At 47.4% G+C, this 23,413-nt stretch overlaps 1 protein-coding gene and 1 long non-coding RNA gene across 5 annotated transcripts in view; one reads left to right on the forward strand and one right to left on the reverse strand.

The window, feature by feature from the left end:
• Positions 1-22,656, forward strand: part of KDM4A (lysine demethylase 4A) — a 54,487-nt gene extending 31,831 nt beyond the window's left edge. For all 3 annotated transcript variants that reach the window (XM_032160514.2, XM_032160516.2, XM_032160517.2), the window contains exons 12-22: positions 3,108-3,228; positions 7,190-7,371; positions 9,123-9,327; positions 9,776-9,852; positions 10,535-10,590; positions 12,279-12,387; positions 13,002-13,187; positions 16,109-16,279; positions 21,900-22,019; positions 22,303-22,395; positions 22,513-22,656. In XM_032160514.2, the coding sequence (XP_032016405.1) occupies positions 3,108-3,228; positions 7,190-7,371; positions 9,123-9,327; positions 9,776-9,852; positions 10,535-10,590; positions 12,279-12,387; positions 13,002-13,187; positions 16,109-16,279; positions 21,900-22,019; positions 22,303-22,395; positions 22,513-22,653 (1,461 nt within the window). In that variant the 3' untranslated portion in view covers positions 22,654-22,656. The remainder of the gene's footprint in view (positions 1-3,107; positions 3,229-7,189; positions 7,372-9,122; positions 9,328-9,775; positions 9,853-10,534; positions 10,591-12,278; positions 12,388-13,001; positions 13,188-16,108; positions 16,280-21,899; positions 22,020-22,302; positions 22,396-22,512) is intronic.
• Positions 17,985-22,744, reverse strand: LOC131384107 (uncharacterized). 2 transcript variants are annotated; one of them, XR_009214635.1, is made up of 4 exons: positions 22,636-22,744; positions 21,848-21,930; positions 20,911-20,983; positions 17,985-19,009 (listed from the first exon to the last, which is right to left on the reverse strand). It is a non-coding gene; the product is annotated as an uncharacterized LOC131384107 (long non-coding RNA). The 2 variants fall into 2 exon arrangements; XR_009214634.1 differs by having other exon boundaries at positions 18,026-18,316.
• Positions 22,745-23,413: the final 669 nt, after the last annotated feature.

The following is a 23,413-nucleotide window of genomic DNA, read 5'->3' on the forward strand; positions in this document are numbered from 1 at the left end:
CTAAAATGAAGGCGTCAGCAGGGCTGTGTACCTTCCTGGAGGCTCTCAGGGGAGGACCCATTTCCTTGCCCTTTCCAGCCTCCCTGGGCTGCCCACATTCCTTGGCTCCTGGACCTCTAAGTCCATTGTCAAAGGCAGCAGCATCCAGCTAAGTGTCTCTGGCATCACATCACTCAGACAGACTCTTCTGCTTCCTTCTGTTGTAAGCCCCATTGGGATTACATTGGACCCACCTGGATGATCCAGGATACTCTCCCTATTTTAAACACTATCTGATTAGCAATCTTAATTCTCCTTTACCATGTTAGAATAACATATTCACAGGGATTGGGATGTGGGCATATTGGGGAACCATTATTCTCTCTATCAAATATCCTACTATCTCCCTTTCACAAGCTGCTTCTTTGCCTATAAAGCCAAGCTCTTGAAGCCCCTATGATAGCTAAAATACAATTCTAGAGGAAATTTCTTTCTCAAACTATGATCTCGTTTTTCCCTTGATCTTCTCAAAAATACTCCATGATGTATTCACTCCTTAGTTTCTTATTCTTTGTCTACCGGAACTTATCTCAAAAAACAGTCCTGATAGCTCCCCGTTGCCGAGTGAGTCCCTTGGCCACTTCCCTGCTTAGCCCTTCTGTGTTCTTCGGCCTGTGGATCTCCCCCTCCCTGAAGCCGTCCCCTTCTTGGCTTTCTGGTATTCCTCTTACCTGTCTGCTTCTGAGTCTCCTTTTCTCCCTTCTCTTCTTCCTCCTGTCCCTGGAAGGCTTAATCAATTTATCATCCAAGACAATCTCATCTTCTTCCACCATTGTAATTCTGAACCTGGTGCTGCAGATTCCCAGATCTTGCTCTGACTTCTTTTCTGAACCCCCAGTCTGAATTTCTTATTGCCTCCCCTGGGTATTTCCAAATGAAAAGACCCTTGGGTACATGTTGTGTACCCCACACAGCTTGTTTAACCTGGTTTGTTACTAGCCCCTACTTCCTCCACATGAGCCCTCTTAAAGCCTGTCACCTTGGTGGTCCAGGCTAGAAATCCCCACCGTTTCTGGCTTCTTTATTCCCATTCTTTTTTTCCCTAGTCTGCCACAGCCCACAGGTTTAGGCCTATTGTCCAGGTGCCCTCAAAGTGATGGCGGGGGCGGGTCAGGGGGAAACAAGAATACTATTGGGGTATAGGAATAAAGCAAAATGAACTTTGTTTTTATCTTAACCTTTTATAGTCTGTTTTTGCTTTAAAATGTGCATATGTGCATTAATATTAGTATATGTAATTGATTAGTAAGTAATATGTAGATTGGGGGTACATGCTCCTAAATTTTCTATTTACGTGGTAAGACTGTTGGGCAAGTATGGGTTTTCCAGTTTGTTTTAGCCAAAGAACCCTTTAACTTACTTACTGATTGATTGATTGGAGACAAAGTCTCACTTCTGTCACCCAGGCTGGAGTGCAGTGGTGCAGTCTCAGCTCACTGCAGCCTTGACCTTCCAGGCCCAGGTGATCCTCCCACCTCAGCCTCTTGAGTAGCTGGGACTACAGGTGCATGCCACAACACCTGGCTTTTTTTTTTTTTTCTTGTGGAGACGGGGTATTGCCATGTTACCTGGGCTCAAGGGATCCGCCTACCTCAGCCTCCCAAAATGCTGGAATTATAGGTGTGAGCCACTGTGCCTGGCCAGAACCCTTTCTTTAAGTGAAATCTTAATTAAAACATATAAATCAAAAGCAGAGCCATTCTGGTTGGAAAGAAGGTGGGGCCTCAAGCCCTTTTTGTTCACTCTAATGGAGGCTCCTGAGGCACTTTCCGGATGTACATTTTGAAAACCATGGGTTTAGACAGTTGATATAGTTCAGGTCTGATTAAGTCTATGGTCATGTAAGTCTTCATGGACATCAGTAGGAAAAGGTCCCTAATATCCTCACTCCACCATATTCCTCCATACTGCTGCAGCATCCTTACTCATGGAAGCACAGATCACATCATCTTTGCTTCTCTACACCTTCTTTTCCCGGGCAGGCCTTTGCACAGAGTAGGTGCCCAGTGAATATTTGTTGAATGAATGGCAAATGGACAGCAAAACTTGTTGGCAAAATTTACGTTTGGAAGGGCAGGTTCTGTTCTTCCTGGACATGGCCTCTTCAGAAGTTGTTTTCTCTTGGCATTCCAACTGTGGTCCTTAACTCCTGGGGCTCTGTGTAGTTGCACATGGAGTCTGTAGACCCAGGGTGTGTTCTCTGAAGTAGCACTGCAGCATTTATGGCATTGGTTTTTGTCACAGTTGCAAAGTGGCCCTCTTTCAGGCCTCATTTCCTTGCTTAATGGATTTTGCTAACCCTGCATCTCCTAATGTCAGTATAACCAAGTTTTAAATATGTTGATTAGAAAGAAACCCTTCTGTAGTGTTTCTGAGTCAATCTTGTACATTTAAATCTAATTACATTTGCTCTGACATTATGTAAATGCAGTGTTAAATCAACCTTTCCCTTTGCAACCAGGCCAGAGTTTCAGATACACTTTCTGTCCTGGCTGATGTTCTCCCCTGGAGAAGCAGCAGCTAACTGAGGAATGAACAGTATCTGCTAGAGCTGAAGTCTTGGGAGTGTTTAAGGAGAAGGTGGTCTATTTTACTTTTAATAGCAGGACACCCCTTTGGGTGTCCCCTGGACACTCCTGGCCCAGCTGCCTGGCACATTGTAACAGGTACTGTTGACCTACTGGGCCAAGGAAAGGGGCACCTAGGCTCCTTGGGGGCTCTCTCACTTGGGCCACCTTGGTAGTCTCTTGGCAGTGAGCTTAAGGGATGGGGCAAGGCTTTCTCAGAGCTGGAGCAGGCTTGTTTTTGGTACATTGGTTTCAGGCTGCTCCTGAGAAGGCCAAGAACTACACTTGGGTTTTGCCCTAAATTTACATAATCCTAGTTCAGACTAGTTTGGGACGTGGTGTTGTCATTTGGCTTTTTCTAAGACAGGTATTTTCTGTTTGGTTTTATATGTCTTTTTGTTCTCTGTGCCCCTCTCTTTCCTTTGGTTTTCATTGTAAGGGTGACTTGTGCTGTGTCTCAAGTGGAGACAAGACCAATTTAATTTCTTGTGGTTTGCCCAGGTTGCAGATGAATACATGTTTTCCCTAGAGGAGAATAAGAAGTCCAAGGGACGCCGTCAGCCTTTAAGCAAGCTCCCCCGCCATCACCCACTTGTGCTGCAGGAGTGTGTCAGTGATGATGGTAAGTGTTGATTTTTCCTCACCAGGAGGAAAGCAGCTCACCACATTAGACTTGACAGGACAGGACATCAGAAGGCCAAGCTGAGGGATAAGGGTGGGCCTGTGGCTTAGCTGCTCTTCCAGATATTCCATAAAGAGGACCGGATTTCCTTATATCTAATTGACTAACCAGATTTCATTATAAGTTTGAGTATCTTGCAGTGTACCTTAATAGGGGATAATTGCAGGCAGGTTTTTTTCCTTTCTCTTCCTGGGAGGTACAAGGCTGATTTTTCAGGACAGAAAATCCTGTCAGTGATGCAAAGCCCTGTGCTGCATATGTGGCTGCAAAGATAACTAAGATATGTCCGTGCCCTCACGACACTCACGGGTAGTGGGGAAACTGGACAGGTAAACAGATCTCAAGAAAGAAGAGGTGGCCGGGTGCGGTGGCTCATGCCTGTAATCCCAGCACTTTGGAAAGCCAAGGCAGGCGGATCACAAGGTCAGGAGATTGAGACCATCCTGGCTAACACATGAAACCCCATCTCTACTAAAACTACAAAAAAGTAGCTGGGCATCATGGCACGCGCCTGTAGTCCCAGCTACTCAGGAGGCTGAAGCAGGAGAATTGTTTGAACCCAGGAGGCAGAGGTTGCAGTGAGCCGAGATGGTGCCACTGCACTCCAGCCTGGGCGACAGAGCGAGACGCCATCTCAAAAAAAAACAGAAACGGTGTTACTCTGGGGCAGAAGGACAGCATGCCATGGAGAAGAGGAGCAGGAGGCTGTAGTCAGAGGAACTATAGTCAGCTCAGTGTGGCTGGAGCTGGAGGGCAAGGCCAGGGACTGATAGGTGGGGTAGGAGGAGGGGGACCAGATCCTGGACAGCGTTATCATGGAGGCCAGAGTGAGGACTTTGTCTTACTGGCATTCAGGAGCCAGTGACATGTTTTAAGCAGAGGAATGACATGGTCATTTAGATTCCTTTAGAAAAGATCGCTCCTAGTGCTGGCATCTTGAGGATGGCTTTGATGGTCTGTCTGCAATATGAGGGTCTGAAGTAGGATGGTGGTGGTAGGGAATATATTTGGAAGATAAAATCAACTGGATTTGGTGACTGGCTGTGGAGCTATGAGGATGGTAGTTGAGGAGGAGGAGTTGAGTGCCTCCCCGGTTTGTAGCTTTGGTTGGGGAAACCTGAGTTCAGTGTCTATGGAGGATGTAGACTTAAGAGTTGGCACTGAGGTGACACTGGATACAATTGTTGGAATAATGAGGCCACTCTTGGGGAGGGGACCAAGGGGGGTGAGCAGAGGCTGGGGCTAGGTGGAGAGAGGAGGGAGGGGAGCCTGTGAAGGAGGCAGAGAAGCAGGGTAAGCAGACATGTGTAAGGAAAACCAGGAAATGTGGCACTGAAGCTCAGGGTGTGTGGACATCAGTGGAGCATGGTCTCCTTGGCTGCCTGAAGCCCAGAGATCCAGGATGATCAGCACTGCCGAGCCTCAGCTCCAGTTTGGTTGGTGACTGGGCCCTGGCACCCTCAGGGAGAGCAGAGTCAATCGTACATGTTACTCTTGACTAACATCAGGCTCTGTCCTACCTGGTCCTCTCCTTCCTGATCTGATGTCAGTGCCCCATCTCTGCTGTTTTTTTTTTTTTTTTTTTTTTTTTTCAGTAGAAAGATCATGATATAGCTGGGCGTGGTGGCTCACACCTGTAATCTCAGGTGGGAGGCTGAGGCAGGTGGATCACAAGGTCAGGAGATCGAGACCATCCTGGCTAACATGGTGAAACCCCATCTCTACTAAAAATACAAAAAATTAGCCGGGCATGGTGGCAGGCGCCTGTAGTCCCAGCTACTTGGGAGGCTGAGGCAGGAGAATGGCATGAACCCAGGAGGCGGGGTTTGCAGTAAGCTGAGCTCATGCCACTGCACTCCAGCCTGGGTGACAGCGAGTCTCTGTCTCAACAACAACAACAAAAAAGATCATGATAAACAGGGTGGGGAATATCCCTTCTGTCTTCCAGTCAGAAGTGTGGCAGGACCCTGAGTCAGGTCCTAGGAAGTTCTCTGTGTTCTTATGCCAGCTCAGACAGGAGTTTCTTCCATTCTATCTTGGTCACTCCTGTTTGGCCAGGATAAAGAAAAAAATCTGTGCTTGGGTTCTAGGCACCATGGCTCCTGATTGCAACTGAATGATGGGGCATATAGGGGTTGATTTTAATTGTCTGCATTGGTGTCCTTAGGGTACACTGAGGCGGCACACAATGGCAGCTGCCAGATGCCTTCAGATTAAACGTGACTGTGAGGGCAGCGTAGAATACTATCTGCACTGAGCTGGAGTTGCCAGAAATGAAGAAACAGGCACCTAATGGAAGTACAGACCAGAGCTTTCCTTGGCTGCTTTGAACAGATTTCAGGGGCCTTTGGGAAAGCACTTCTGTTTGGGAAGAAGGAGGGTCATAGCTGGGGACTGATGATGCCACTCAAAGCGAGATGCAGGGATCCCCTGGGATGCCCCGTGTGATGGGGCTGGCACAGAGCCAGTCTCCTGTCAGGGGCCGCATACTTGGGCCTTGCTTGGTCACACTTGCCAAAGAAAGGCATAGCAACTGTAGCTTCATACCTCTCTCACATGGTAGAGCATCTGGAGAAACATTTTGGACATCTACCAAAGACTGCCCTCATTTACTTATACCTTCAGAATTATGGCGTTTCCTTTACTTCCCTGTTTCTGTTTCCTTGTTTCTGCTGGGAGCTCGTGGACTATGCCCCTGTTTTACTGATTTAGGAAGAACTGGGAAGTGTGCACCTTTATCACTTACATGAGTTTTGTGAGCAAACTTTTTTTGTTTTCCACTCAGCAGTATGTCCCTTTCTTGTAGGAAGATGCACCCAGAGGGGATTTTTCCTTCCCAGGCCTTGGTGAAGTCTGATGAGTTGTATGCCCTGCTGTCTAGCACACCTAGGAGACACCATCTGTCATGACCAGGGATATATAAAGGGCCAGGAAGTCAGTATTTTAGGCTTTACAGTCCTCATTGGTCTCTGTGGTTGTCACTGTCTTTTTTTTTTTTTTTTAAAGCTCCAATGCTGAAAATGTAAAAACAAAGCTGGGTGCAGTGGCTCATGCCTGTAATCCAAGCTACTTGGGCAGCTGTGATGGGAGGATCACTTGAGCCCAGGAGTTTGAGGCTGTGGTGGGCTATGATTGCACATGTAAATAGCCACTGTACTCCAGCCTGGGCAACATAGCAAGACCCCATCACAAAAATGTAAAAACAATTCTTAGCTTCCTGAGTGGGCTGGATTCAGCCTGCAGGGTATTGTTTGCCAGCGTCAGGCATCACATCTTGTGGCTGGGAAGAGGATTCATCTTGGACATGTAGCTCTGCTTTCTTCTGAGGCAGAGCTAGGAGGGGTTGGGGAGCCTTGTCCAGAATAGGTACATACCCCTGACCTTTCCAGAGGAAGCTGGTAAGTCCTGGCCAAGGACCATGATATTACAACTTTTAAGCTTTGCCAATTCCCTGTTATTTTCCTTCTTTGTTTAGTTGCACTAAAGGGAAAACTCTAAAAGGTAAAGGACTTAACAGGCTGACATTTTGGAGGCAGCAAATAAGATGGTTTCTGGCAAGATGGTGCTTCATTCTGCTGTCCTTGGGCAGAAGGGCTGAATGTGGCAGCTGTTAAGGGAGAGTAGAGCAAGCTGAGCTCGTGGGGCAGGAGGCAGAATGGAGGCCATGAGTCAGTCTGGTCAGAGAATGGGGTACTGGCAGGACTCCCTACACATCATCAAGATACTGAAAGAGTCTATTGACAAGTGCTTCCACCCTTTGCCTTTATCATCCTTAGGAATCCAGGAGTCACCCTTGGTCCAAACCTAGGACCAGGAGTCCTAGTTGAACTCATCTGTTCTCCAGGCAGAGCCACAGATGTGCAGGGTTGGTGCTGACTCACATTTCTGTTTCCTCTTCTAGAGACATCTGAACAGCTGACCCCTGAGGAAGAGGCTGAGGAGACAGAGGCCTGGGCCAAGCCTCTGAGCCAACTGTGGCAGAACCGACCTCCAAACTTTGAGGCTGAGAAGGAATTCAATGAGACCATGGCCCAGCAGGCCCCTCACTGCGCTGTCTGTATGATCTTCCAGACTTACCATCAGGTAACCCAGCTCCATGCACTCTGTTTACCCAGGACCAGCAATCATAGGGAAGCTAGATTTACTTGTGAGTATATAGCTTGTCACTGGTTCTCTTGGGAAAGGCCACCTCCACCCCCAGCATTCTCTGCCCCATCTGTGTATTGGTCAGTCTTCTCCAGGCAGATAACCCAGCAACGTGGGTTTCAATTGAGAATGCTTTGGAGATGAGCTGAGGGTGGGCTTAGGCTCCCCTTTGCACATGCAGTCATCACAGACATCAGTTTGCAGAGGAATCTGCATTTTGTTATTCTAGTCCATGGTTATTCTTGCCAAGTGGTTTGTAGTCCTGGCCAGTGTGGAGAACTGTGATTTCTTTACCACAGTCTGAACCTCAGCTGAAAAGCCAGATCCTCTAATGCTGTTTTTCCTTTCCCATTGCCACAAGGGGTGTTGCCAGTAGCAGAAGGAACTTGGGAGGGGTAGAAGCAAGGGCCTGATATGTGAGGAGGGGCTGGCAAGCAAAATTGCTGAGCTCAGCTGTGTGCCTCCTGCTCTGGGGCATCTGTGGCTTCATTGGTGGATCTCTTTGGGTCCAGCTCTAGGATGCCAGGAAGGCATTCACAGCAGCAGGTGCCAGGGGACCAGCTCAGTCTCAGCTGGGACCTGCACAGTGTGGCAGGTAGGTAAGTGGTCCTTACCTGCTCTGGTGGTTAAAGTGGCATGGCTGCCGCTGAGCCTGGCAGGGCCCCAGATTCATGCTTGCTGAAAAATGGAACCTCAGGCCAACACACTTTGGATTAGGAACTCGCTAAACCTTTCCACTGACAAAAAGCAAAACCAAAGCCTTTGCCTATGAGGGGAGTGAATGGCTGGGTTCTTACTATAAGCAGATCTACTATGTAGGAGTTTCACAAATGGCATAGGCTCTGGGGTTGACATCTTCCTGGGCCTCATCCTAGGAATGGGGACGCAGGTGCCATCCAGCAGATATTTGCAATCAGTATAGTTTGCCAAGGGAAGTATGTGGACTTAAGTTCTTCCTGGAGGGACCCTGAGCCAGGAATCACACAGGTGGGGCTCCAGCCATGTAACAGTGCTGCAGCTCAGGTGACCTGCTGACAGGCACCACAAAAGTCAATTAGTGCTGGCCTACTAGGAGCATCTGCTCTGGGTACACTCCTGAGGTGGGGTCACTGCACAGTGTAGCATGTAAGGGAGCCCACAGTAGCAGCCTAGCTGCTAACATCTCCGTGCATTTTTTTTTTTTTAGACGGAGTCTCAGTCTGTTGCCCAGGCTGGAGTGCAGCTGGGACTACAGGCACACGCCATCACGCCCAGCTAATTTTTGTATTTTTAGTACAGATGGGGTTTCACCATGTTGGCTAGGCTGGTCTTGGACTCTTGACCTCTGGTGATCCACCCGTCTCGGCCTCCCGAAGTGCTGGGATTACAGGCGTGAGCCACCTCACCTGGCCTCTCAGTGCATTTTATTAACCACTTGCTTTGGGAAGATTGAAATCCCAGTTGCCTCTTACCTTGCTCCCTTTTCTCAGTTGTCCCCTAGGGGCCTTTGTATGATGCTGCTGTGAGAAATTGAATTTGAGTCATTAGAGGTAACTTCAATTAGCAGCTCCGGGATAATGGCTGTGCACCCGGGAGCCGTAGCCATAGTCAGATCGGTAAGAGAGCCAGCTCTCTGCTGATAGAGCAGGTGGAAGGCTAAGAGCATAGGCACATGCTCACTGAGGTGTACACTTGTTCTTTCCCCTTAGGTTGAGTTTGGAGGCTTTAATCAGAACTGTGGAAATGCTTCAGATTTAGCCCCCCAGAAGCAGAGGACCAAGCCATTGATTCCAGAAATGTGCTTCACTTCGACTGGCTGCAGCACGGACATCAACCTTTCTACTCCTTATCTTGAGGAGGATGGCACCAGCATACTCGTTTCCTGCAAGAAGTGCAGCGTCCGGGTCCATGCCAGTGAGTGCTGCTCACCTTTCTGTGTGTCCTGTCCCAGGAGTATGGGCCTGCTCACTGGAAGTTCTTGCCACCTCCTGGCCTCCCAGCCCCTAAAAGATTGTTGATGTTTTATTGGGGAGTCTGTTGCTAGCTGATTTTTCACTGTGTCTCCAGGGGTCCATACTGGCACTAGTCATCTCTGTGCCATCCTCTTGGTTGCAGATAGCAGAAAGGGATTAGTCCTTGCCACTTACTAGGTGTTTGTACCAGTGAATCTACAGTTTTTGACTTTTTGAGACTTTGAGCCATACTGTATGCTTGAGCCCTGGGGACTCAGACTAAAGAAAACTAAGGAGTTTCTGTGAGATTTGGTTGCAGCTTTGGGAGGTGGTATACGGAAAGGAATTGCAAATCTACCTTTTGACTCTGACCACTGGGTTTAATTTGCTCATCTTGGTGTCCCTGTTAGGTTGCTATGGGGTCCCCCCTGCAAAGGCTTCTGAAGACTGGATGTGTTCTCGGTGTTCAGCCAATGCCCTAGAGGAGGTGAGTGATCCCACACTGTTACTGTCTTCACCATGAGTCTTGGTGCATATTCAGGGCCAGACGATTTCATGTTGGACTCAGTATTCCCAGCCGTCTGCATAGGGCCTGGTATGCGGTGATGTCAGAGAGCAAGTATTGTGAGAGTAAATCCTATGACAGTGAGAATGGTTGCTGCCCACTTACGGAGTCTGGATGCTGTGTTTGCTCTGTTGTGTAAAGACCAACTAGTGGTCTTCCTGTGGAAGAACAATAACTCCCTTAAAAGAATTCAGCCATTTTGAATTGGAGCCTCAGAAAGGGGCTCGATGATGCATTGTGCCGTTTTCTCTTCACTGTACCCCCCGGAACCTGGCTGTACCTAGCCCATATAAGAAGCAGTCAGAGCCCCGTCATGCCTCTAGTTTGAGCAAAGTATCTTTTGTGACTTTGCTAAGAGTTGTTATTAGCAACAACAGTGAAGAGGATTATGTGAAGTCACGCGAATACTTGGCACACTTTAGCCCTGAGTGGCCTCTCCTTCTGACAGGGCGTCTTGGTGCAGGGGCTGCCTGGGTGAAGCCCCACATGCTATTATGCTTCTTTCTTATGTGGAGGAGTTGCCCAAAGCAGGTCCAGGGGAGAGCAGATTGAATGTTAATGACTTGGTGTTAACCACTTTTTCCTCCCTCTCCTTTCTTGGCAGGACTGCTGTTTATGCTCATTACGAGGAGGGGCCCTGCAGAGAGCAAATGATGACAGGTAAGTTTCCTGAGCAGTGCCTTGGAATGCACAGGCTCAGTTCCGAAGCACGCAGTGTCTTTGTGAGGGTACTAGCTGTTCTTCTGAATGACTGATGAGGATTTGGGAAGCACATCGTGTGGAGCTGGAACAGCATCTCCAAGACTCATTTTAAAAATGGAATGCTAAGGGAGCCAAGCAGTCCCAGAATTTCCAACTCCAGCTGCTCCTCTGCAGCAGAGATGTCAGTGACATCCTCCTTTGGAGGAGCTAAGAATGGACTCATGAGAATATGAAGACTGTGAAGATGATGCACAGGGACTGTGTGGGCTGGAGTGAGGACATTGACCTTGTCACAGCTGGGGCTGGTGTGCAGAGGCGGCCACACGCTAGCAAGCACTTCTCCACATGGCAAACTCCCTGGCTCAGACCTGCTGTTTGGAATGAGGCGAGTGTGCTCAAGGAGGACATTGAGGAGAGCTCAGACAGGCCTACCCACTATGGAACCGAATCTGCTGAATTTTCTGGGCTTCTCAGCTGTTGGGCAGCTCATTTTCATGGAGTGAATCTTTGTGCTTAGGCATGTGTTTGGTTGCTCTGAGGTGAAAACATAAGATGAATGAGGTTTCTGACCTGGAAGAGCTGGCTGTCTAGGGCATGGTGCATGCAGGTCAGTGCTGAGTATCCTGCTTCCAAGTAGAATCCCGTGGCAACTTGCAGCATATGTTCAGTCTGGCCGCCTGCCCTCAAGAGTCCCAGTTATGCTGTCCCTGAGAGATGGCTACTCTGCCTGCTGCTTCTGCTCCTTCAAAGGCACTTGCTGCCATTATTTGAGGTCACTGTGTTCCTCACAATCACAGGATAGTGCTGGGAACATTCTTTCTTATTTGGAGTGGAAACGGCTGTGCTTGAACCTCTCACCTTTACCTCTGAATGCCTGTTCTGCCCTCCAGGGCCACACAGAACAAATCTGTTCCCACTCTAAAAAGACAGCCCCACTAGAACTGCAGACAGCTTCCATGGAGCCCCAGTGTTGTCTGGTGTAGGTTTTCACGTAGCATGATTTTAAGAGTTGTCACCATTTTCGTTCTTCTCCTCTTGATGCATGCTGGTTTCCCAAAATGTCCAAAACTTACTTTAATTCTGAAGGATGTCCGTTGAATAGACCTCTCAGAGTAAGTGGGGCTTGGGTCAGACCTTAAAGATTAAAGAGTGAGTCAGCTATGGAAAAAGGGAGCAGAAGGGAGAGGTCATTTCAGCCTGGGGAAGAGGTTTGGGCAGAGGCCAAGAGAGAGCTGTGATTACTGGCAGATTGGGGCACAGCTGGGGATGTTTTCAGGAAGCACTTGGGTCCTATGGTAAAGAGGTCTGCATAGAGCTCTCCAATTTATTCTCACTCCCTGAAACCTGCCACACACCATTAGCCTGCGGCTCTGTTCATTTTTCAACAGACAGTGAGTGAGTGGTGTAAGAAGCATGATCCTGTGCTAACCTAGGGCAGTGGGCAGTGGCAGCAGTGGGGGTGGCACTACTTCCACATACTCAGAGGAGAGACGGTTCTGGTTCTCACCTTCCTGGGTCCCAGGCATGTGCTGGTGGAAGTCAGTGGTCACCCAGGTGAGGGAGGAAGTGCTGTCAGCAGGCCCACAAGAGAAGGCCACAGAGCCTTGGGCCCAGAGGTGACTGAGGTAGCCTTTGCCTTTTGGCAGGTGGGTCCACGTTTCATGTGCTGTGGCAATTCTGGAAGCAAGGTTTGTCAACATTGCAGAAAGAAGTCCGGTGGATGTGAGCAAAATCCCCCTGCCCCGCTTCAAACTGGTAAGGGTTTGTAGACTCTACATAATTTCCCGACTTACAAGTCTCTGGGTAGAAGAGAACAGGGACCTCCTGTACCCCTTGGTTTTGGTTAGAGTTTGTGATTCTCACTCTGTGGTTAGATTCCTTAGTGGAGGCCAGGTGTGGTGGCTCACGCCTGTAATCCCAACCCTTTGTGGGGCTGAGGCGGGTGAACCACTTGAGGTCAGGAGTTTAAGACCAGCCTGAGCAACATGGTGAAACCCCGACTCTACTAAAAATATAAAATTAGCCGGGAGTGGTGGTGCGCACCTATAATCCCAGCTCCTCAGGAATCTGAGGCAGGAGAATCACTTGAACCCGGGAGGCGGAGGTTGCAGTGAGCCGATATTGTGCCACTGCACTCCAGCCTGGGCGACAGAGCAAGACTCTGTCTCCAAAAAAAAAAAAAAAAAAAAAAAAAAATTCCTTGGCGGATAAAGTTGTAACCAGACCTGGATTAGAGCAGGCTGGTGTGTCCTTGTATTTTGGGAAGGGGCTGGCTCTTGCTTGCTTGGCTTTGCATTTGGGAGGGGAACAACAGAGGAAGCTGCAGTGCCAGTTCCTGCAATCACTGGTTTTCTTCCCCTGTGCTACAGAAATGTATCTTCTGTAAGAAGCGGAGGAAAAGAACTGCTGGCTGCTGTGTGCAGTGTTCTCACGGCCGCTGCCCAACTGCCTTCCATGTGAGCTGCGCCCAGGCTGCCGGTGTGATGATGCAGCCTGATGACTGGCCTTTTGTGGTCTTCATTACCTGCTTTCGGCACAAGATTCCTAATTTGGAGGTGAGAGAGGGTGCCATTCTAGAATCCTCTTGACAGTTTTCATGATCATTTTCTCTGCATGTTTTCTGTTTGTTGTGTCAGCAACTATTTCCTCAAGCATTCTGCATTATGAAGAGTGCTAATGAGTTAAGAGATTGAGAGGTGGCCCCTGTCCATCTCCACTCCCTGCCTTGTACTCCATAAGCCAGTGACACCAAACTGCTCGTAGTTGATTCCTTTTGATTATCTCTTTAGTTGTCTGCCTCTCCATCAGAATAAACTCCTTGAGGGTCCATATCTTATTAATGTGGGCATCCTTATTACTTAACCTAGTGTCCGGGACATGCAGAACCTCTGAAAATGTTGAGAACAAATGGGGAGAGCTCCCAAGAGTTAACCATGAATTGCCAGACAGTAGAGATTGCTGCAGTTCTCTGAATGGTAAAGCTTAGAGAAAAAGTGACATGTAATGTTAGCTAGAGGAGCTATGAAGAGGATTGGGTAGACGGTGGCATTTGAAGTGGGTCTTAAACAATAAGAAGGAATTGTATGCAGAGCTTGAGAAACATGTTGAATGAGCAGGTCGCAGAAGAAGGATCATGAAAGACTGGTTATGGGAGCGTGACGGTGTGTGGGAGTGTGATGCTTGAGAGGTGGACAACGGCAGAGGATGAAGGCCCTGCACTGCCACTCTCAGGACTCTGATCTCTCTTCACTGGATGAGGAGAACTGTTGAATATTTTGATTCTGCACTATAGTTTTTGATAATCACTCAGGTGGTTGTTTGAAGAGAGGATTCAGAGTTAAGAATTTGAGGCCGGAAAACCAGTTAGCCTAGGAGAGAGGTCTGAAATGGGAACACATAGGCAGGGGTTTAGGGTACATTTAACTTTGAGATCCTCCAACAGGTAGAATTGATAGGGCTTATTGACCCTTGTGGGTTGAGGAGAGAAGGGGAGAGGAGGAGGAAAGGGGGAGTGAATATTGAAGATGACTCAGGTTACTCCCTTGAGAGATGGGAAGGATGCTAATATGATGTTAGTAACTGCAATCAGGAACTGAGTTGAAGCAGTGTTGCTCTGCAAGGGAGAGGAGGAGGGATGAGAAAGAGGAAAGTAAATGCTGAGGTCGCTGGAGCATTCTGGAGAGTAACTGTGAGGGTAAAGATTTGGCTATTAGCATTTAACAGGATAGTTAAATCTAGTTCCCATTAGAAACTGGGCTCCGGAGATTCCCAGTGGGAGAAGCAGGTAGCAGAGCATGAACCAGTGAAAGCAGCTGAGAAAGTGAAGCAAGCCAGTGGGAGGAAGGAGGGTCACATCCAACAGAGAAGGCAGGGCTGGTGTGGTGGTCACTAAGTACCACAAACTGGAGTGTCCCTGTGGGGTAGTCAGGTCAGAAGCCAGACCGTAGTCGGGGAAGGCTCTGCCATGAGTGAGTTACAATCTAATAGAAGAGGTGATCATACAGGTTTAACAACAGTGTGGTAAATACATAATGAAAGGAAGAACGTGATAGACGGCCAGCCCAGAAGAATGAACTTTTCCCTCTGCCATTTGGGATTGCAGAAAAGTCCTGGTTGGCTGACTGCATTCTTTTTCATAAAGATGTTGAACATGACAGATGGTCAGGGGTATGGTTAGGACCTTAGGAAGATGGGACCATATTCTATGTGAGAATGAGACTCCGGAGTGTCTCAAGGGCCCTGCCATAGCCATCCTTGGTGCCCTCACCATGCCCTCATTCTGAACTTGCCCTTGATGCAAGTAAAAACTTGAGGTAGTACTGAGTCACAGCTATGATAGGGAAGAGTTTTTTCACACACAGAATAGTTATTTTGTGATAATCATTAGTACTCCACATGCTTAAGTTGGCAGCTGTAGACTGCTGGTGCTATGAGGAAATTGGGGGGACTGATGAGTTAGTAGTTCTTTCACTGATTTATTCTTCAAATGTTTATTGAGCATTTACTATACACCAGGCACAGTTTTAGGTGCCAGGACTATACTATTGAACAAGACAAAAAAGTCCTTGCCCTTCTGGTGCATACAGTATAGTTGAAGGATACATAGAAGCAAGTAAATACACAGTATAGCAGATGGTGAGAAGTGCAGGGATAAAAATTAAGTCAGATAAGGGGAATGGAAGATGAAGTAGTAAGGAATGACATCAATAAGTTGACACTGTGATGGGAGTCAGTGTGCAAGTAATCGGGGAATGGCATCTCAGGTAGAAGAACCAGCAGTGCTGAAGCCCTGGGTGGCAGCACATATGGCACACTCATTCAGGGAACAGCAAGGGGGGCCAGCATGGCTGGGGCAGAGTGCCTGGGCAGGCTAGCAGGTGTACTTGGAAATGAGGCTGTCACATACTTTGTGATCCTGTTTGCATCAAGGGCAAGTTCAGAATGAGAAGGGCACGGTGAGGGCACCAGAGATGGCAATGGCAGGGCCCTTGGAATGGGGGACAGTTCATTGTGTGTAGCTGGAGACATCTGAGAAACCTGTCTTTGTGCCCTAGCCCTGAGGGTAATGCCGCAGGTGCTAAGATGTGGTGCAGCTTTGCCTGGCGGCCCAGGCCTCAGGGCACCTATTTAGTCTCTCCTTCGATACTTTGATGTCAGTTCTTGGCAAGATCAGAGAAGTCCTTGTTGTTGTTCAGAGAGTTCTGGGTAAGATAATATGGTATAAGGGCCAGTTGTGGACTAGCTAAATTTATGGGAGGAGCTAAATTTATGGAGGAAAATATGGTACTGGTCTCTTCCAATGTCCTGGCTGGGATGGTGGGTATCTGGAAAGGCTTGTTTTAGCTCCCATCTCCTTTTTGCTTTTACTTTCCATGCTTATCTTTCCCTGATAAGGAGGAACTAATTGATCTTCTTCTCCATATACCAGGCCTGCCAACTCCACGTGTGAGTAACCAAAGCCTCTGTTTTTTTCCAGCGTGCCAAGGGGGCCTTGCAAAGCATCACTGCAGGCCAGAAAGTCATTAGCAAGCATAAGAACGGGCGCTTCTACCAGTGTGAAGTGGTCAGGCTCACCACCGAGACCTTCTATGAAGTCAACTTTGATGATGGCTCCTTCAGCGACAATCTTTATCCTGAGGACATAGTGGTAATATCTGCAAGGAGCTTCTCAGGCAGTTTGGAATGGGGGATGTTTCTAAGGTCTGGCTGGCAGACTGTGTGTGTGTGCCTGCTTCTTCTAGCCAGGTCCATGGTCCCATCACCATGTCTTCTAACAGAAAGAATCATCTGTACCAGTGTTTCTTTGCAAAGAAAACTGTGTGCTGCTAGGGTACCCTATTTTCCCTAGAAGTACCTGGGAATCAGTATTTTCTGCAATTCCTTGAAACCTGCATCCGTTGCCATCTAAATTATCCCTGAGGGCATTCTAGTGCAATAGGAGACCCCAGGCTTTGGAATCAAATATGCCAATACCAGCTTCATTGCCTAGTAGCTGTGTGATTTTAGGAGAATTATCCAACTCTCTTTTCTATCAGGCCCTCTTAGTAGATGTATAGAATCTGCTTTTGTCTCTTCACAGTGGGCTTTAGGGCTAAGTAGAAACTGCCTGGAGACACCCTTGGCCTGTTTATGTTATCAACACCTGAGACACAGTGGCCCCACATGGACCCAGTCCCAGGTCTGGCTTGGTATTGAGGACTTAGTTCAGGTTTCCCCTACCCCCACCTTGCCTTTTCAGTTGGTAGACTAACCATCAAAGTAGAGAAGAATGAAACCATTTTTTCCTTTAACAAATCAGGTATTGTCCCATGTTTATACCACATTAGCCACTCAGTTGCTAAAAGCACATTCATTAGTTATGAGGTAGACTTATAGAAAAGGCAACATTAGTAGTACTCATAGCAGTAGTATAGCTATCATTTATTTATATTTTATTTGTGAGACAGGGTTTCACTCTGACTCCCAGGCTGCAGTACAGTGGCACAGTCTCAGCTCACTGCAGCCTCAACTTCTGGATTGAGGTGATCATCCCACCTCAGCCTCCCTGGTAGCTGGGACTACAAGCACGTACCACCACAGCCAGCTAATTTTTTAATTTTTTTGTAGAGACGGGCTTTTGCCATGTTGCCCAGGCTGGTCTCGAACTCCTGGGCTCAAGTGATCTGCCCACCTTGGCCTCCCAAAGTGTTGGGATTACAGGCGTGAGCCACTGTGCCTGGCCTTATTTTTTTTTTTGAGAGACCAGGTCTCACTCTGTCACTTAGGCTGGAGTGCAGTGGCTGTATCATAGCTCCTGCAATCTCAAACTGCTGAACTCAAGTGATCCTCCTGCTTCAGCTTCCCAGGTAGCTGGGACTACAGGCACATGCAGTCACGCCTGGCTAATTTTTAAATTTTTTGTAGCGACAACAGTCTTGATTTGTTGCTCATGCTGGTCTCGATCTCCCAGCTTGAAGCGATCCTCACATCTTGGGCCCCCAAACCACTGGGATTACAAGAGTTTGAGCCACCATACCTGGCCCTTGCTGTAATTTATTAAGCTGGTACAGTATGCCAGGCACTATGCTAAGTGGTTATTTCAAGTATCTCTTTATCTTCTCATGCCCACTGTGAGAAGGGTGTGGTATTATCTCTAACTTACAGTGGTTTCAGGACTCCATTTTTTACAAGTTAGAGACCCCAAAGAGTCTGTGTTTCTCTGGGTTATATCTAAACGTATTTATTCTTATTAGAAATTAAAGCAGATTGATTTAAAATAATCAATTTTTTTAGATTAAAAATAACTTTTCTAAAACAAAAACAAAAGATTGCCATTTCCCTGCAATTTTGCAAATCTCTTTAATGTCACTTTTTTTTTTTTTTTTTTTTGAGACGGAGTCTCGCTCTGTCTCCCAGGCTGGAGTACAGTGGCATGATCTTGGCTCACTGCAGGCTCTGCCTCCCAGGTTCACGCCATTCTCCTGCCTCAGCCTCCCGAGTAGCTGGGACTACAGGCGCCCGCCACCATGCCCGGCTAATTTTTTGTATTTTTAGTAGACATGGGGTTTCACCATGTTAGCCAGGATGGTCTTGATCTCCCGATCTCGTGATCCGTCCGTCTTGGCCTCCCAAAGTGCTGGGATTACAGGTGTGAGCCACCGCGCCAGCCTTAATGTCACTTCTTGATTCAATCTATTGTGATACACTGTTTAGGTTCAAGTATAGGAAGAAAATTCAGCTTTGCGTAGATATGTAATTGGAAAAAGGAGTTTTTTTGTTTTTGTTTTTTTAAGATAGGGTTTCACTCCCGTCACCCACGTTGGAGTGCAGTGCAGTGATCTCAACTCACTGCAACCTCCACATACCAGGCTCAAGTGATTCTGCTGCCTCAGCCTCCCAAGTAGCTGGGACTACAGGCACTTGTCACTGGTGCCCAGCTAATTTTTTAATTTTTTTGTAGAGATAGGGCTTTGCCTTGTTGCCCAGGCTGGTCTCAAAACTCCTGGGCTCAAGCAATCCACCTACCTTGGCCTCCCAAAGTGCTGGGATTACATCTGTGAGCCACCACACCCAGCCAAGAGAGGTATTTTAATAGTCTTTCAGGTAATTGTGTTTATTATTCTCTGATATCCACCAAAACTCAATGGAAGTAACAACTTTTTTTTTTTTTTTTTTTTAAGAGATGATGTCTTGCTTTGTTGACCAAGCACTTCCCGAGTAGCTGGGACTACAGGCATGCCTGGCTATTTGTAGAAATGGGGTCTTGCCATCTTGCCCAGGGTAGTCTCAAACTCCTGGGCTCAAGCGATTCTTTTGCCTCAACCTCCCAAAGTGCTGGGATTACAGGTGTGAGCCACTGCTCCTGGCAGGTTCTTAAAAGTTAGTTGCAGTGTGGAATCTGAAAGGTCAGTGAACGTTTCATACTGTTAACACTAAAACCCATTGGTCTCTTCTGAATGGATCTTTCACCCATGCATCCTTTTATAACATCCTACATTGGTCATTTAGAAAATATTGGTGCACTGGCCTATGGACAGCCTCCAAATGTTGTTAAATATTATTATAAATTTATTTATTTATTTATTTTCAGACAGAGTCTCACTCTGTCGCCAGGCTGGAGTGCAGTGGTGCGATCTTGGCTCACTGCAACCTCCACCTGCCGGGTTCAAGCGATTCTCCTGCCTCAGCCTCCCAAGTAGCTGGGACTACAGGTGCACGCCACCACGCCCAACTAATTTTTGTATTTTTAGTAGAGAGAGGGTTTCCCCATGTTGTCCAGGATGGACTCAATCTCTTGACCTCGTGATCTGCCCACCTTGGCCTCCCAAAGTGCTGAGATTACAGGCATGACCCACCACGCCTGGCCATAAATATTTTAAAAATTACATTTGTTAGTATCACCAATAATAATCAAAAAACTTAGAATTTTGGGAAGTTTCAAGCTCACAGTTGTGAATGCCGCTTCTCTGAAATGCTAATATTTGCTTGAAAGCCTGAATTTTATTATTGGCAACAGATACTGACTTTTGTTTTCCTTGACATGACAGGCGTTCACTTCATGCATTTTCAAGATGTCTGCCAGATACCTAAGTCTGAAAAGCCAGTTTGTCAGTCACTTTTTTTCTTTTTTAAAATTTTCATAGAGTTTTTTAAAGACAGGGTCCTGCTCTGTTGTGCAGCACCACGGCTGGAGTGCAGTGGCGTGGTCATGGCTCACTGCAGCGTCATCCTCCTGGCCTCAGGCAGTCCTCAGTCTTCCGAGTAGCTGGGACTACAGGCGCGTGCCACCACACCTGGCTAATTTTTTATGTTTTGTAGAGATGGGGTCTCCCCTGTGTTGCCCAGGCTGGTCTTGAACTCCTGGGCTGATGCGATCCTCCTACCTCTGCCTCCCAAAGTGAGGGATTACATGCACGAGCCACTATGCCTGACCTAGTAATTTTTTTCAAATAAAACTGGTATTCCATGAACAAAGCAGCTAGTGTAATTCACAACTCAAACAACACAGATAGATTTCTTTGAGACAACCAAAAGTGTCTTATGAGGACTTAACACATGTACTCAATGATTAAGATTTTAAAAAATTGATAATTTTTTACTGCTTCATCAAGGGATATTGTTACATGCAATCGAGAGTTTTTGCTCTTTTCTCCTAAATTATGAGTGTACAGTGGTGAAAAATGCAATAACAACTAGTACAGCTTAGGGTCAGTGCCTTGATTTGTGCTCAGGTGCCAGCGGTTGTACCTATCCTAGGTAAATGACAACACAGTGACAAAGGCTAATAGTTTAATATTATAAAAATAGTCATGTCTCACTTGCTCCCTGACAGTGTCTCAGGAACCCCTCAGAGGTTCACAGACCACATTTTCAGAAGTACTGTTACAGGAGGTGGAACTGAATTGCAGAGAACTTAAGCAATTTATCAAATATCAAACATTTGAGTAGTTAAATCTTAGAACACCTCAGATATTGGGTGTAGGAGGCTGTAGTTTATGCCTAATTGTTAGATTGATACAAACTGTATTTACTGATTACCTATTCAATAAATGAATTGTCAATAAGTAGGGAACTGTTTCCACTCAATGTAGCATGATTGTAAGAGCAGATGTGAGCATCCACATCCTTTTAGACTCACTGCCCTGCCCCTCTCTCATTTTTATTTTTTAAGCCATGTCCCTAAGGACCTTCTCCCAGGTATACCCATCAGACCTTTCATTCAGCCAATATGCTGAATGAAATATCCCCCCGTATACCAAGCCCTATGCTGGGAATACGATGAGGACTTGGGGTACTTACCTGCTTCTGGAAGGAATAAAAGTTCTGAAGTACTTTGCCAGGTCCCATGGTAGGTGATTCTTTTTCATTTTTCCTGTTAAGAACATATTTCTTGGTTGGGCACAGTGGTCATGCCTGTAATCCCACCACTTTGGCAAGCCAAGGCAGGCAGATCACCTGAGGTAAGGAGTTCGAGACCAGACTGGCCAACATGGTGAAACCCCGTCTCTACTAAAAATACAAAAATTAGCTGGGCATGGTGGCACGTGCCTGCTGTCCCAGCTACTCAGGAGGCTGAGGCAGGAGAGAGTTGCAATTCAAGGGGACAGTGAGACCATCAAAAAAAAAAAAAAAATTTTTTTTTTTTTTTTTATGAGAGCTTGTTTCCCAGGCTGGCTTCCGCCCCCCGGGGTTCACGCCATTCTCCTGCCTCAGACTCCCGAGTAGCTGGGACTACAGGCGCCCACCACCACACCTGGCTAGTTTTTTGCATTTTTAGTAGAGACAGGGTTTCACCATGTTAGCCAGGATGGTCTTGATCTCCTGACCTCGTGATTTGCCTGCCTCAGCAACTCTCCCAAAGTGCTGGGATTACAGGCATGAGCCACCGTGCCTGGCCAAAAAAAAAAAAAAAAAAAAAAACATTTCTTATAGTTGAGTACGGTTCTAGTATTTATTCATGGCAGAGCCCTGGAGAACCCTCAGGGGAACAGTTGAGGGAATGTAAGAAGGACTCTCGATTCTGGCATTTAACTCCTGTGTTTACTAAGTTTGTTATAGCTGGAATTTTTTTTTTTTTTTTTTTGGTCACCTAGAAGCAGGAGAGGGCAGAGATAGGGGCAGACTTTGACTTAGCAAGGTCTTTAACTGTTAACATTTTTCAGCCCAGAGAGCTGCCTTGCTCTCTAAAACAGTTACTTTGTCCTGTTTCACTCTTCCCTGAGTAGAGGACAGTTACCTTTGTGTGCAGGTGGACCTTCCTTTCACCCTCCTTCCTTCCTGTTTCTCAGAGCCAGGACTGTCTCCAGTTTGGTCCTCCTGCTGAAGGAGAAGTGGTCCAAGTGAGATGGACAGACGGCCAAGTCTATGGAGCCAAGTTTGTGGCCTCCCACCCTATCCAAATGTACCAGGTATCCAAAGTTCTACCTTTCTAGGGAGTGGGGGGTGCTTGATTAATTCTGTGTTTCCTGTTGGGCCAGAGGCGAGCCTTTGCTCTTAGGAGAACTAATAGGTTGGTAACCCTTTCAGAGCTAGGTATCTGCCCTGTGTCCAGTCTGCCAAATGTGAAGTAAGGTAGTCGTTATTTTAGTGTTCTTCCTCCTTCCTTTGACTGTAGGGGACTGCCACTGTGCATGGTGGACCAGGGAAAGAGTCAGGGATATCCTAGCCAAAAGGCCTTTGTTTCCTTGGTAGGTGGAGTTTGAGGATGGCTCACAGCTTGTGGTTAAGAGAGATGATGTATACACACTGGATGAAGAGCTTCCCAAGAGAGTCAAATCTAGACTGGTGAGTATTTTCTGTGTGTCCCCAGTTCCTGTCGTGGAGGGAGGGAACAAGTCAAGGATGCATCCCTTTGTGTTGTTCCTGGGGTAGCTGACATTTGGCTTGCTTATTCTCCTATAGTCAGTAGCCTCAGACATGCGCTTCAATGAGATTTTCACAGAGAAAGAGGTTAAGCAAGAAAAGAAACGGCAACGAGTTATCAACTCAAGATACCGGGAAGATTATATTGAGCCTGCACTATACCGGGCCATCATGGAGTAGGTGCTTCCAGGGTCCAAGGGATTCTCAGCCATCCAGGCAAGAGCACTCTGGGTTCCACAGCACAGCAGACATGGAACTCTGAAGTCTCTGAAAGTGAAGTTGTAAAAAGAAAAGGAATGAAATAACCGACCCATCATCTTCTCACCCACCCTCATTGCATTCCGCTGTAGTGAAAGGACGAGCCATTTCTGGGCACGTGGCAGCAGTCGCTGATCTCCCAGCTGAGGGGCTGAGCACTGGAATGCTGTGGCTGCACTGGCCCCAGTCCATAGAGGGGTCAACTATGCTGGCTGGAGTGGCTGCCCTGTTCCTGGCCTAGGACTTAGCTTCGTAACTATCACCTGCACCGACTAGGCTGAGGTGCTGGTACTTGCCCCAACCCCTACTTTTGTATTTATGTGTGTGTGTGTGTGCGCGCGTGTGTGCGTGTGTGTGTGTGTATGTTTGGTCTGGACCAGCTTCTGCCAGCCCCTGGCCTTTACTTTCTTCCTTGCCTATGCAGGGCAAACAAAATGTGAAATTCTGCCCTCAGCTGAGCTGAGTAAGGGCTCCTGGGGGTTGGCTGGAGATGGGTGTGGCATCTGTCCGGGCCTGGAACAGCCTCAAGACAGTGCTGGCAAAGCTGCAGTGTTGAGATGCTAAGGAGCTGATGCCACCTCTTTGTCTTCCCCTAAAGGAGAACATGGGGATAACATGGGTGTGTGCCCACAACACTCTAGGTGCAGAGCCCCTGTGGCAAAGTATTACAGGGTGTGGGTGG

The sequence above is a fragment of the Hylobates moloch genome, unplaced genomic scaffold (assembly GCF_009828535.3).
Source record: "Hylobates moloch isolate HMO894 unplaced genomic scaffold, HMol_V3 SCAFFOLD_8, whole genome shotgun sequence".
NCBI classification, from domain to species: Eukaryota; Metazoa; Chordata; class Mammalia; order Primates; family Hylobatidae; genus Hylobates; species Hylobates moloch.